Raw genomic sequence first — 15,728 nt, 5'->3', positions numbered from 1 at the left:
GCAATGAATACAAATGTGCCTGTCAACATGGGCTCTTACCGAAGTCAGTGATGAGGATGGGTTCCTGCAGGGGGATGTCAGGCAGAGGTAGGTTACTCTTGGACACTTTGGCTTTGCTGGTTTTTCGGGGAAACTTGTGCTTCTTCTGCTGTAAGCTTTTGAAGTGAGAGGCAATGTGTGTTTTCCTGTGGCCTGATGTACGAAAGATCTTGTCACAGTGAGGACAGGGGAAAGGACGGACACCTAGGGAAAGTGAGGAAAAAACAGCGCTTTTGGAGAATGAGTATTTAGAGAATTAGACTGATTCTGACGTCATTTGAAACAAAAATCACAACAACAAAAAATAAGCTACACAATATATTTACTACATTTAGACTTGCTGTCCCTTAGCCAATCTAAGTAAATAATATGAAATTCACACATAAACCAAAAATGGAAGCAAGCTCATATACTTTTATTTAATTTTTGTCTACAAAAGGTTACAAAGCCTTTCAGTTAGCAGCAGACAATATATACTTCTATGAAACCAAATTACAACACAGGGAAAAGTGACAAAGATATGAAACTGTAAAGCCTCAGTGAGAAACACAGCTGAGAACACATTTATCAAAAGCCTTAGCTCAGAGCTAACACATAACCAGAACTAAAGTAAACACCTAATATAGACAGTGCCATTACATAGCAATTAAAGAGACAAAACCTAATGCACAGACGCACATAATAATTTAACTGTTACACAGTTCTGTTCGTTCACACTAATGCTGACATTTCATGTCCACGGGATGACTTTACGGTAATCTCTTTCAGAGAAGAAGCAAAAACAGAATGATTGCACGAATGATTGCAGGAACACGAATGCAAACAAGGGCTCTAACTGTAGCAGCACCACTATATTTACACAGGTCCAGCTTTTGCTGTATAATTTATATTAACATATAGCTGAATACTAAAAGACAGACTGCCTGTCAGGACACTGAAAACATTGTTGAAACATGTTGAAAGTTCATGTATGTGTAATGTTTAACATGTGCATGATGTGATATGAGGGACAAGCAGAGTAAGTGTGTTCAAATGCTCATTTTTACTTTGGCTTTAAATGTAACCGTTTCATGAAGTGGACCTGCTTCTCACCTGTATGCAGACGCATGTGTACTTTCATGCTGCCAGAAGTGGAGAAGCACTTCAGACAGCACTGACACTCAAAGGCCTTGATACCCGTGTGCGTTTTCATGTGTGCTGTGAGGGTACTCTTGACAGCAAAAGCTCTGAAGCACTGTTTGCACTTGAAAGGCTTCTCGTGGGTGTGGATGCGGATGTGGCGAACAAGATCACTGGGCTTCTTAAACTCCTTGGAGCAGTATGGGCAGCCATGCCAGCGGACACCGTTCTCCTCCCTGATGGAGCCTAGAAAGGAAGGCAGAGTGAAGCGGCTGTCCAGTCGATGGCTCGATGCTGCAACTGAAAGCTGTTTTTATTAGGAATTTATCCATCGTTACAAATCATGAATTGCCCAGTTTATTAAGTCTGAAAAATGAAATGGACATATAAGACAGGCATGTACTTTTCAAGCTGCAAATATTTGGTATATTTACTAAATAAATGATTAACTGATTAATCAGTATTCTTAAATATAATTGGTAGAGATGTTTGGTGCCATGCTTTACTCCCTGTTATATTCCCCCTACCTGGCATTTGTATGGGTTTCTTGAAAATGCTCCTTTTCCTCTCCCTGGCCGGTTTGTCAGGACCTTGTACTTTCTTGCATTCTGCAGCAGCGCCCTCAGTGGCCTGGTTCTGAGACTCTCTGGATGTGCCGTCACCCTGCGGCTGGACCACACTCAGCCCGCTGTTCTCCAGAGCTTGCTACAGAAACACAACAGCAAACACCACAGCTTAAAGGTGCCTTCATGTACTACTAAACCACTTTTCAATTCCTAAAAGAATCCTAAACCTTATCACATCAGGAATTATTATTACTATCGATTCAACAATTTGATGTATGGTGGTAAGAATGAGGCAAATTTTGAGAAGAAATCGGCCAACAAAAACAAAGCCATGGTTCAAAGCTCAGTGATAATCACATCCTTTGTGTTGGAGAGCAGAGGCCCCATTCAGCCCTCCAGCAGTATTCATTTTAAAGCTTCCTGGTCCAAATTCATAATCATACTGTCTCCTTCTCCTTGGATGGATCAGGATTCCACCACTGTGAAAAATCCTGGCATTCAGTCACCAAAAGAAAGCAAATCATTTATGTTCAAGCAAACAGTAGTTCAGGGACTTTTTGGAAAACACGTTCTTTTCATCTCTTTCTCTGTACTCAAATATATCCCCACTGTGAGCCCCACCATCTCCATTGAAATCATTTCCACATAAACAGCTCTGCTAACTTTTTTGAGATCTAAACTGACACCTGCTTACGTGTGTGTGTGTGTGTGTGAGTGTGTGAGCTCCTGTGCCTAACTGCTAGATCTACACACAGACAGAAAGGCAAAGGAAATTGTCTAAATTGTGACTTTTTGTCCATCTTCATATCCAGGGCATGTACTGAGTTTTGTTCTGATCGTCTAATTCAGTGAGTGGGTGAACATCCTTCGCTCACCTGCAGGATGTCCTGGTTGATGGCAGTTTCCATAGCAATAGCTGGCTCTGGAGGTTGGGGCTGCGCTGTCTCTCCGCTGACCTGTTCAGACAGCTCTAAAAGTTGCTGAATGACATCTGTTACCCCCTCGCCGCCCTCTGATCCACCAGGAGCCTGACCTGTTGGCTCTGTCTCCTGAGGGTGAGGAGAAGGAGGAATGGACCAAGAAGGAAGGAAGAAAGAAGAAGACGAGGATCAATGTGACAAAGGGCCACTTTGACATATTATGTATCGGGCCAACAAAGACCGTTGTTATGGTTAGTATGTGAATTTGTCACTCATGAAGCATAAGATCTTAATTCATCTATCTGTGACTGAAAAGCCTCTGGCTTCAATACTAACAGAACCCGTGACTAACTGTGGGGCAAAAACCGCAGTATGTCTCATTATACTCTTTCACAAAAGAATAAATATGCAGGAACATGCTCAGTGTGAATGCTGGGCATGTGAAGTGTTCCTGTTTCCTGCATACTGCTCTCTTACCGGAGTGCTGGAGGGCACCTCAATAACAGAGATGTGCATCTTGCTGATATGGGCATTCAGACTGCCCAGCTTTTTGAAAGCACAGCTGCAGTCCATGCATGGGAACAGTGGGACGCCTTTAGTCTGTAAGAGAGGACAAAACACATACAAGACATTATCCCGAGCTGCCATGTCTATGTTTTGATGTTAAAGCTTTGAAAACATGTTATTTCCGAGAGAAATGTATGATAATCATGAGAAACTGGTAAATACCAACTGAACTGAAAACATCATGTTGTAGTTCAAGCTGTGAATAATGGACAGACATAAGCTGTTTGCTTGTTAATGGCCTTGGCATGAAGGCTGCACACACAGTTTGATTAAGACGCCAAAGTTACATGAATACATTTGTCCCAAAAAACTGGGAAAGTAGTGGAATGTTCCAAAAACACCTGTTTGGAACATTCCACAGGTAAGCAGGTTCATTGGTAACAGGTGATAGTATCATGATTGGCTATGAAAGGGGCATCCTGGAAAGGCTCAGTCATGGAGCCAAGGATGGAGAGAGGTTCACCACTTTGTGAACACATGATTGGATAAAGGAGATTAATACATGGGCTCAGAAACACTTTATAAATCTGTTGTTGGTAAACACAGCCTGTTTGCAGTCTCTTTTTTGGCCTGTCAAATGCAAATTCCACAAGAACTGCTCAAGAGTGTGAACGCTCTTTTCTAGGTATGAATTATGAGCGCTTCCATCCCCTCAAGCAGTCAGTTACTATGAACTGCAGGATCATCTAATGGATGCAAGTGGAATATGTTTGTGAGAATGTGAGGAAAGAGCTCCAGTAAGGTGTCATCACTGTCATGAAGATAGGTATATGGCAGCTGGGTTAAGAATGAGCGTGCACGGGTGTGGAACATACAGGAAAGAGTGGAATAGATGTCACATAAGGGGATGGTGAAGAGTGAAAGTAGAGCTCGCAACAGTGACGAAAAGATGAGGACAGAAAGTGGGTGTGAGGAAAAAGAAGAGCAGCAAGACAAAACTGTGAGACACGTAGGTGGAAGATTTTGGGATGTTGAAACATATCTGGTGGTAGATGCCAAAAGGGACATTTGGGGATAAGGAATATTAAAAAAATGGATGAAATTCAATATTTTTCTTCAGGAAATTGAAGGCAGCAAGTTCAGTAGGGTCACACACTGAGGCTGAAACTGCCAGTGCAAAAAAAATATCTTAAAATGTAAACTGTCAGCATTAGAGCTGTCACTGAAGTTCAGCCATTTAAAGCTGCTGAAGTATCAGGTAAAGCTGGAGCACCAAAAGAGTCTGTTAAAGTGTAATAAACGAAAACAGTCGAAATCCATTCAGTATGATTACTGAAAGACTAATAAAAAGTTTTTGGAAACTCAAGAAACTTAAGATTAAAAAAGTGAACCCACACTCTGTGTACTGCTAATGCATTACTTTATTGTTAACTGTCATAAAACAATAACTAATAAGCAGAATTTGCCTCTAACAGCAGCACAGTTCTACTGGCAGTGCTTTATACACAGATACACAACTGCAAACTCAAATTAAATTTGTTCATGACGTCCTGTGAGGATTAGTGATTTATGATGTTTGTGAAATTCAAATTTAAATGCCATGAATGTGCCTCCACCCTACATGACCAAATGCTGTACTGGGTTTATCCGTGATGATTTTCCTCCTCTGGCTCCTCTGCTCATGCCATCTATTGCAAATAACGCCCGACCGTAATTTATTCATAATGTCAGTCAATCTTAAGGACAAACTCTACGTGGAACAGGAACGCTGAAGGACACTTGTGAAAATTGGATGCATTATTAAAACGGTAAGGCTGTTTGCCTTTCCAAAACTAATTCAATCAACAGGCTTTTAGCATGGAAAACACAATCATGTGAGCAAGGAAGAACAGAAATCCAGAATTGGTTCAAACCTATTTTGTTATAAAGACAAAGGAACAATGTAAATAAAGGTCTCATTTGACCAACTGAACCTCTGACAGAAAATGATCGTATAATATTTCACTGTGTTGACACTTTCTCTGTAGACAATCACATGAAATACCACCATAACCAAGCTCTGCCCTAAATGACTGAATGAGGCTGAGTCTCCTTGCTATCTGCAGTAGGATTCTGGGTAAAGTATTTACCCTGCCTATCAATCCACAGCAGCCAAGCATATATCAATATATGCTGGAAAGATACAAACACTTCAAGCGTGTATTAGATCACCTGGGATAGGTTCGTGTACAGTAACCTGACTGGCATTCAGTACTTCCCACTGAAGAATGGTGGGGTGTTACAGGAAGTCACTGATCTTTACTAACATGACTACAGCCGCAGCTCTCTTCAGCTGTATATAAACAGAGTGATGTTTTGGGCTAAATGCTAATGCAAATGACGCACAGTGGCGATGCTAACACATTGATGTTCAGCATGTAGAATGTTTACCATGTTCGTCTTAATTTGCTGTGTCAGCGTGCTAACATTTGCTAATTTGCACTGAGTCCACGGCACAGCTGAGGCTGATGGGACTGTCATTTACTTTATAAGTACGTTAGTTATTAACCAGCTATCCATATTATTTAGTTAACACACCTACGGACCACCGTGACAGCAATTTCAGATATCTTTTTTCTGAAACCTTCAGAATCTGTAGCCTCACTGGTAAAAACCCAGGTTTTATCTATTTCCCAGCTGGCACTGGCAGCAGTCAGCCAAATGAGCATGGAGCTTGGTGTGCGAGCACAAAGCGTCTTTTATGTTTGAGGGCTTTGTTACCGCTTTGATTAAACGCACCAGCACTGAGGATTGTGCCATAATCCACTGATGGTGGACCCACTACACCTCCTGTGATGGAGACCATTGTGCTGTTTTACAATCAGGCTGGCAGATAGCTGACCCAGTCCAGACTGACGGCACTTTATTGGAAGCAGTTATCAACTAGGAGCTAGGAGCTACTCCCACCGCCATCACTCCACCCATTAATGGACTTTATTAACAAACCCTAAAAAAGGACACTCAAACACAGGGGAATTCATTATCTGTCAACAGGCACATTTAGCCACATGGGGAAGACTCTGATGTGTGCAACTCTTTCCACCTCTCAACCACAGTTTGGCAGAGGAGAAAGTGACCCCATGGACAGAGCACTGCGAGAGACCAAAGTCCAGGCTAAATTAGGATGGATAAATCAGGATCAGGGCTCCTTAAAATGGGCTGCTGTGAAGTGTTTACAAAAGAGAAGAACCAGATGAGGAACAAAAAGCTGCAATTTCACCTCATTCTGCTTCCAACAGGCCAACAAAATGGCACGGTGTCCTGCTGCTCCCAATGTAACGAGCTGTGAGGCAGGAGGGCTGGTAATTTAGTGTGCGAGTGAAGGAGGCGTGCAAAAAGAAACTGCAATGTCTTGGACAACAACTGGAATGAAAGAAATGATCCTGAATTACCAAAACCTGGTAAACAGCACGGAAAGCACAAGATATTTCCTCTGCATGATGAACAGCAGTATGAGTGAGTCCATAACTTGAAGCCTTTTACCAGTCTTGACTTTACTAAAGCCAGGACAGGGAGCACCTCTGCAAGCAAACAACAAACACTGGACTGTCAGCGATATTTTCAAATTAAAAGCACCATTCTATACACAACAGAAACACTTAAGGATCAGTGTTTTCTCCAAAATTGTGTAGTCTTATGTCATTGAATGAAGTGTTGGAGTGCTTAATCGAAGGAGAAGACAACACTGAAACAACACTGTCTATCTGATCAGCCACTAAATGAAAATCAGATGTTTCCGAAATGAATCACTTGGCTCAAGAGATTTTTAAGTGTAAGTGACAGTGACAGTGTGAAAACATGACCTTTGGCAGATGATAAAAGCCACAGGAATTAAAACTGACACTGATCATCATCACAAGACGCTCAACTCCAAGAGGATCCAAGTAGTGATGGAAGTGGCTCACTTGTCCCTCCGTTTCAGACAGTGACCAAAAATGCATGGCAATCTGAAGATGGATTCAAGGTCACTTCAATTCCTCTACTTTCGATGAGCAAGAAAACCTGACAAGAAGCCTGTCGTTTCATTTCAACTGAAATCTGCACAAAGTTTGGATGGAAAAATAACTACTGTGAGAATTGGAAGGAAAACCTTCTGCACAGTTTGTTGTTGGGCAGCTTCTTTTATTGCTGTGATACACAACTACCTCTTCACTGGTGGATCCCATCACACAGAGATATCTCCTCCGCCACAGTATTTGAGATACGAGTGTTTGAGTATTTCGCTTTCAAACGGGCAGCACTGTGCTCTTACCTCAGAATGAACCCTCTGAACGTGGGAGTGCAGGTTCCCCTTCTGGGAGAAGGACGCCGGGCAGAACATGCAAAGGTGAGGTTTCTCTCCAGTGTGTCTCACCATGTGAGTCTGCAGCACCACCTTCTGGTTGAAAGCCTTGCCGCAATGTGTGCACTTGTAGGGCCTCTCACCTGAAGGGAAGGTCAAACACAGATCAGACTGTGATGCCGGAAACACTGAGGACAGTTTGACTTTACTGCAGTTTCTAGAATCTAAATGAATCATTTGAAATTAATACCCTTGGTTATTAATCATTAAAATCACATTACTTAAAGCTGCCTTTGAGGCAGATTAAACATTTGATATTTGAACTGCTAAATTACTGCGACTTTTTCAAGCAGAAGCATTAACTCTTAAAAAAATTACTGACTCGCTCCTTTTACTTTGGTAAAACTGCTGCTTCTTTCTTCTTATTAGCTGAACAAAATTCCCCAATATAGTAATTTATTGAGATACTATGAATCTTATATCTAACATATATACAGTTTATATCAGGTATGGCTGCATTTTTTTTATAGCAATTTAGACCAAAAAATACACACAACACCCCGCTTGTGTCCATCTTCATGACTTAAAAGAGTTTCATGATAATAATTCATCCTGCAATACCAATGACATATGAAAGTACTTCATTTTGTACTCGTTTGATGGCGTAATTTTGTCACCATGGCACCAACATAAGGCCATCACTGGTATTATTTCCAGGCCTAAATAAAGATATAATCTTGCGTTGTGTCAGAGAGAGTGAGGGAACAAGGGTTTGTGGGTTTGTGTGTGTGTGTGTGTGTGTGTGTGTGTGTGGTCCCCCAAAGCGACTCTTCACTTCATCAGCTTGAGAGCTGTTTGAGATTCGAGGCACAGAGGAATCAACTCCATCCAACCCAGACCGGCTGAACAAGAGCGTATCCATACAACAATATTGGAATTTAAACTGGAAATCAAAATTCTACCCACACGACATCTCTGCGTGACAGCTGAGCGATGACCTGAGCTGAGGTGTGCGAGGGTAAATGCAGCAAAGTGCTCAGGAGTTGGTGTTGTTACGTGACGGAGTTAATCAGGGAAAACTCAATCAGAGGACTTCCAGTTTATTAAGACAAATGCAAGGCTTCAGTTATATAATACTGCCGAGAATTAAATTCAAGGGCCGAGAGCAAACTCTCCTGTTTGTCCCACTGCTGCCCCTCTGAGCTGCGACCGAGCCGGGGCCCACCCGCGCCTTAGAAAACAAAAACTCACATTAGATCTACGCAACCTGAACCTGTGTCATCCCCTCCTCTGTGCTTGCGGCTCACCTGTGTGTATTCGTATGTGCCTGACGAGCTGGCTGGGCTTTTTGAAAGCCTTTCCACAGTGCTGGCAGCTGTTCGTGAACCCACTGCGGTCAATGTTTTTCTTGTAGTTTCTGGAACTAGAGGTGAGCGGCCTGTGGAGGGAGGAAACATAAAGAATGTCAAATTGGTTTCAGGCGAGGCGAGGCAAAGCTTTTGCTGCAATTATCCCTTCGAAATTCAACACTGTTTTCCTGTTTTAAAATGTTTGTGCTGTAGGTAAAGACAAGACGTTCACTCTATTGGAACCACTGTGATGTACAAACCCGTCATGTTTTGCCCCAACTTCCCCCCCCATGAAACAGCAACAAGGTGCTCCTGTTTTTTGAGTACTGGTCCCTAATATTGACAGATATTTTTTGGTCCCCAGTTCTAGAACAAATTTTTAATTTCCACATGCGCAGGTTTGAGTTGACAAAGCCCTGAAATGCACCAGTGACGTCCACCTGAGCTTTCATTACTGCTCTTGCTGCAAGGCTCTTTTTTGACCTTGGTTCTAATGTTTAGCTTCTACCCGTCTGCAAACAACACTGAGGACTGCTGCCATTTTTTAAAGACTTCTTTGGGTCTTTACTTGTGCTAATGAAAAACTGCCTGCCACATGCATTCAATTCATGAGCGTGAATGAGAGCGTTTAAAGCTGCAACCTTCTGTTCTCTGAATGCTACGGCAGACGGTGAATGTCCCCATGCAGCCTATAAAGGCTTTTTAAGAATATCAGATATCACATTTTGATGGAGGTTCATTGAAGTTTTTGCCCGCTAACATAATGAGGAAAATTATTTAAGTGGAATGAAGGGTTTTACAGCGTCATCCTGCAACAAAGCCTGCTCTCACTCTGCCCTACAGGACTGCTCACACACCAAAATCATTCCACAAGAATAGCCGGAAAGTGTTAGTGTGTCTTGACAGTCTGTTTCAGACGCCCTTCAGTATCCATAACTCACACACGCTGTATCCTTTAGACTATAAATTCCCTCGAACAAGATCTTCAAGGTTGCTTTTAATAGCTGTTGGATTCCCTTCTAACATCCTCCTGACTCAGTCAAAGGAAATAAATCAGCATCTGTGACCCTGCCTGACCTCATCTTGACGTGACTCTTCATGTGCTCCTTGAGGTGTGCAGATGTCTTGAACTCCTTGTCGCAGGTCTTGCAGGTGTAGACCTTGATGCCCGACAGCTCTTTACGGTGCTCCTCCGAGTGCAGAGAGAGCTGGCTCTGGAGAACGAACTCATCTCCGCACTCCACGCAGATTAAATTCTGCAAGATTTCGATTGCAGGGCAACAAAATAAGGAGATTAGGTTCTTCCTAATAAGCGGTAAAAGCAAATCAGTGGTGGTTTTATGTTGGTGCGGTCTGCTGACTAACCTCCTCTTTCTCGTGCAGCATGATGTGAGATTTGAGGCTGGCGATGCGGGAGAACTTCTTATTGCAAACCGGGCAGGTGAAGTCGCAGGTCGTGTGTGTGGACTTGTGGAGTGTGAGGTTGAACTCCACATTAAATGTCTGAGGGCATTGGTCACATCGATAAGGCTGCAAATGAGAGAGGACAAGTTAAAGAAAGGAGTGAATAATGTAAGTGTGAATGAGCTCAGACATCTTCCTCTGCAAAGCAGTCCTTGTTGCTGTTAATTCTCGCTCTTGGTGGAAACAGAAGGATGGACTGCAGTGCTATCGTAACTGACTTAAACAACTACATTTGCTGTGAATCTGGAAAGCTGTCACCCCCTACTCTCTCCCTGTCCTACCTAATAACAAGTGTCCCCAAGAATCAGGGGTGGACTTCTGGAAAGAAACAGGTATATTCCAACGTAACATCTCACTTTATAATCTGATCAAAACAATATTTTATGTGTGGATAATCTGGGACAAACAGAAAGAGAGAAAAACCCCCAAGATATGCAAGTAAAGGACATTACCAGACAACATAAAAATGATTTCCCACGAGGCAGAATCAGCCCCAATATTAAATTCTGTTTCTATTAGAGAAGCCGACTGAATTAATTTCAGAGCACTTAATGACTGCGTTCAAGACTGAGAACACTGTCGCTGTTGACTCTTATTCAGAGCGTCAGACCACGAGGCTGCCACTCTTCAGCTTGAAGTGAATGCCTACGCAAGAGAAGATGGTGGCCTTGAAACTGAAACAGCCCATCAGTACAGGTGCAGCTGCAAATGACGTCCTATTATTGTGTTCTCAGGAAAACCTAGATCCTCATCTGTGAATCTGTGTGTGTGTGTGTGTGTGTGTGTGTGTGTGTGTGTGTGTGTGTGTGTGTGTGCGTGCGTGCGTGTGCATGTGACAGACAGTGAGACACAGAGTGAGAGTAGATAGATCTGATAAAGAGGAGAGGGTGCACTTGCACATTGAAGGACGAATAAAACATTAATTGGACAAACATTCAAGCATTAATTAATAACTACAAAAACCTGCATTGCTCAATAGGAATGAATACACATTTATTCATCACGCGTCCCTTTAAAAGCATGCACTGTTAGTCAAAAACAGAATTAATACATAACAATAAAAGGAAAACATCTGTTGCTCCTGAGAAGAATAAGTTCCCATGTACATCAGAACAAAAGCCAGAGAGCAGAACGCTCTCCCTCGTCTGCTGACTCTGTGGATGCTAACGGTGTATTTTAGGATGTTCCTATGCAGGACCACAAATATGGTAGAGGGGAATGAAAACTCAAATAAATAGGCACTGTAACCGATTCACTCTTGCTGGCCAGTGAGCACTGCCGCGCAGGTAAATTGCGGCTGTTCTACAAGGGGGGGTGCACTATTTACTGTGCTATTTAAGACTGTTATTGGGCAACACAGCCAGGGGGGTTGGATTAAACAACTTTGGTCCTTATTAGCACAGGTTCAGTTATAATTCTGCTCTGCACTACCACAACACAAAAAAGAGTAATTGTATGTATTTACCCCAGGAATGACTCCCAGCCAATCATTCACCACTGTGACTGTGCCAATGCAGAGGGACAGTAGATCCCATCGTCCAAAACCCTAGAGCTGGGAACATGTCCTTCTGCACTCCATCGCTTTCCAGACACGGCACAAGGCGTCTTACACAGCCCAACATCGGGTCTTATTTAGCAGCGGTTTATTCCGAGGCTGCTGAGTAAACACCCTGTTTACTGAAAACAAGGGGTGCAGTCGAATAGTCAAAAAAATGATATCGTCTGTCCTTCCCTTAACCCTTTTCCCTGACCTCGATGGAAACTTTCATGAAGTCAAGGAAAGATGTGAAGCAGAATTCATAAAAGACAACCGTGGTGCCAACAGGATTCGACTGCACTTAAGTTAGAATACAAAACTATGCAATGGTATCGACACAGGTCTGCCAGGGTCGCTTTAAATGTTGCTGCTGCAAGGCTCCTTTCCTTATTCAGGATGGTCCAGTGAATCCTGAGCTAAAGGACATAAGAGAGGAAGCATTGTAGCACCTTTACTTTGCATGTGAAGAACAGCTTTCATCATGGTTGCCACTTCGATACCTCTCAGTCATTTCACTCAGTTAGGAACCATCCATCCATCCATTGTCTATACCCGACTATCCCTTTTCAGGGTTGCAGGGGGGCTGGAGCCTATCCCAGCTGTCAACGGGCGAGAGGCAGGGTACACCATGAGCCGGTCACCAGCCGATCACAGGGCCAGTTAGGAACCTTCTTTAGCAACAAAGACTATTCAACCACAACTACGTACTTACTGCAATTCTTAATAGTATGTCATTAATTGTGGAGCACTTTGCTGTTAAATGTCTGTTCAATAATTGATTGATGGCAGACTAAACTGAGACCTGTCCTGTGCTAAGTATGACAAATAAATAACGGCATCAATGGCAGCATTGTGAAAAATCATTGGAGCTGAAAAATTCAGGACACCTCCAGCTTTGATGCTAAGTCACTAGCCTGGCCCAAATCCAAACTGTGGCTGGGACACTGTCAACCACAACAGCCGCTGAGTTATTCTCCTCACCTGCACTGAAACGGTGAAGGCGAAAACATCAGGTAGAAACACTCCTCTATCCCCACAAAGCATTACTCAACACGTTTTCTTGTGCTTTGTGAAGGTAATCCACAACAGGTCCACTACTTCAACAACTACTTCACAGATGAGGCTTCTCCAGTAAAGGCTTGATGCCTCCATCACAACACGCTGCAGTGGCTGGCCTGGCATTGTATGGCAGCATCCAATATGAGCCTTTTCAACCAAGCTGAAAGGCTGAAAACCCGACAATCTCCCTCACTGGGAATCAATTTTCACTTGAACAACAGTCGGTACAAGTCAGAACTACCAGGTCAGTGCATGATGAGAGCTACCCTCGAAGTGGACTTCAACAAAGCAGTAACAACTGGATGCAATTATACTGGTTAGACTCACGATCTGAATGTGTGGAAGAATATAGATTCATGTGCTGATGGCAGATAGCGAGCACACACTTCTGAACTTGTCTGGATAAACAGTGGCTAAAAACACCTGTGTTCACCGTCTTATTATGACTACGACTGGCGACACTGGCGTGCTGTACTAACCTTATCGTTGATCTCATGTTCGCGGAGATGCTTCTGCAGCTGGCTCTCAGTGGTAAAGATCTGGGAGCATATTGTGCACTTTTTGTCCTTGAGCTCTCCATCGCTGAAACTTTCCGCCTTACTGTCGCTGGGATCCGCATCTGACCAAGCACAAGAGAAAACACTTGAAGATCTTCATTTGGTTCAGGAGGCTCGCTGCTCACAGGAATAGCTTAAGTAGATAAAATATGGTACATTTTCTACCAGTCCCTGCAACTGCACATGCACTGAGTTCAGTGACTTCATGTTTAAAGAGATGATTCACTAGAAATGACAATAAATAATCCCAAAGACTGCATGAACATGTCTGTCCTGACACATTTTTATTCTAACTTCATCCCTTTAGCTTGTGTTATTCTGTTGGTTTATTTATTGGGATCTCCATTATCTGCAACAACTCCTCTTCCCGGGGTCAATATAATGTACCAGTAATTATACAGTCCCACAGTGAACAGAAGGACTTGTTATTGAAAGCTAACAATGACAGTAATAGCTCTCAATTGACCCTACTGGCTGTGTTTCTGATATCCCTCAAGTGTTTGTCTTGTCAGGATGGACAGATCAGAGACAAGTCTACATTCAAAACTTCGGACAGCGCATAATGAAGGTTGGCAAGTTTGTTTTCAGTTCACTTTGTTTGCAAACACATCTGCAGTCTTATGTAAAGAGCTTCTATGGCATCGTGTTAGTGTGGGAACCTGTTTGGGTGATTTTGCTCAAACTTCAACAGTTCGGCTCCGCACACCCATCGTGGCTGTCAGTCACGGACACTGCAGGGACAGCATGGAGCGCTTAGCTGATTCATATCAAATGAACCCAATGAAACAATTTCAACGCAACGAAAGCGTTTTGTTTTTGTTGTCAACGAGTTTGCACCCAGCAGCGGAATAGTGTGCTCACGTATTGCTGAAGTTCTCCAACTAACGTGTCATCATAGCTAAAACAGGCTAAATATTGTATTCCGGTAATGACATTGAAATGCTAGCATGGTGAATGCATTCAAACGACACGTTTCAACTCTTCTTCAGCTCCTGTCAGTTCCTAAAATGTGACTGTTTGTTAAGACCAGACAGAACTGATCCATCGGCAAGTGGAGAGCCTCGCTACGGTGCCTCCAAAGATAAAAATAATGATGGCCAACGTTTTGCCGTGTTAGCCTCGAAGCTAACGGCAGCGAAGCGCGCTAGTTAGCAACATCAAGCTAATGACGAATTGCTGATAAACAAAGATTTAGTGTAAAACCCTTACTTTGACTAACACTACAGAATACCGCGGCTCTCCCCCTCACGGACACCAATTTAGACTGGAAGCCAATAAGAAGAGGCACCGAGATGTTATTAATATCATTCCGCCTCAATCACTCCTTCGCCGCACAAAGCAAAGCCCACCCGCAATACTATATCCGGGGACTATATACACTACATTGAAGTGTTATTATAAAAGATACAGAGATGTCTGTCCAAATAATACCAGCTTATTTGGATAGCCCACAGTCTGTATTTTTTATTCGTTGCATTTTGGTACTTATTACCTGTTTCGTCGCTGCTTTTAACTCTCAGTTTGCGAGGCCGGCCCCGCGGCATAGTTCCAGTACTCGGGGTGGGTGTGCTGTGAACGATTTGCTTTTCAAAATGGCGACTCGGTCATCTGTACACAGCATCGTACCCGTGAAGACACACAGCTGCACGGAGTAGGGAGACATCTACCGTCTGCTTCATTGTGCATGCACCTTCAGGTGCACACTACACCACCTACTTTGCTGTTTTACTGATAAGGGAGTGAGCCACTGTCATTATTATAAATATAAGTATGGCTATTAATAATTAATGAAACATTTGCAGTTATAGTACATTTACATCAAGTTTAATACTTTTTTTGTTGTTGTGAAATGATGTGGTTGCATTTATTGTAAAGACCTGACCATAAAAATATGCTAGGAAGATATATACATATATTTTTTTAGAATTATTTTACAAGTAAGAATTTCCATGGTTCCTGTAGCTGTAGTTTGCAGTACAGCAGGTGGCCCTGAAGGCCCCGTTGTTTATTTGCTGGGTTGTAGTAATTTAAGGTACAGCAAATTGTTTGGTTATTTGCACAACTAAACCACATTAATAACTGAAACAATAAGAGGTACTGAATTATTACCTTCTCATATGCCAAAATTTACACATATTCCTAAATACTTTTCTGTTTGACCATAGCTAATTTCTGGTTAATCAGCAGTAGCCTATACAACAGTACGCTATATAAGCTGTCAAAAGTAAGTATTTTTTTAAAATGTAATGTAAAAATAATAAACAAATAAATAAAAAAAAGATCAAACATT

General features: G+C 42.6%; 1 protein-coding gene across 1 annotated transcript in view; it reads right to left on the bottom strand.

Annotated features, from left to right (window-relative positions):
- LOC139334310 (zinc finger protein 236-like) overlaps positions 1-15,021 on the bottom strand; it is a 41,818-nt gene extending 26,797 nt beyond the window's left edge. The window contains exons 1-11 of the mRNA XM_070967117.1: positions 14,931-15,021; positions 13,361-13,500; positions 10,187-10,351; positions 9,899-10,077; positions 8,780-8,910; positions 7,443-7,615; positions 3,122-3,244; positions 2,600-2,773; positions 1,686-1,863; positions 1,132-1,404; positions 40-243 (exon numbers count right to left, since the gene is read on the bottom strand). Of these exons, the coding sequence (XP_070823218.1) occupies positions 40-243; positions 1,132-1,404; positions 1,686-1,863; positions 2,600-2,773; positions 3,122-3,244; positions 7,443-7,615; positions 8,780-8,910; positions 9,899-10,077; positions 10,187-10,351; positions 13,361-13,500; positions 14,931-14,982 (1,792 nt within the window). The 5' untranslated portion in view covers positions 14,983-15,021. The remainder of the gene's footprint in view (positions 1-39; positions 244-1,131; positions 1,405-1,685; positions 1,864-2,599; positions 2,774-3,121; positions 3,245-7,442; positions 7,616-8,779; positions 8,911-9,898; positions 10,078-10,186; positions 10,352-13,360; positions 13,501-14,930) is intronic.
- Positions 15,022-15,728: the final 707 nt, after the last annotated feature.

Source organism: Chaetodon trifascialis, chromosome 7 (genome assembly GCF_039877785.1).
Source record: "Chaetodon trifascialis isolate fChaTrf1 chromosome 7, fChaTrf1.hap1, whole genome shotgun sequence".
Classification (NCBI taxonomy): Eukaryota; Metazoa; Chordata; class Actinopteri; order Chaetodontiformes; family Chaetodontidae; genus Chaetodon; species Chaetodon trifascialis.
Note: the sequence above shows the minus strand (reverse complement) of the source record. Positions and strands in the feature narration are given on the sequence as shown.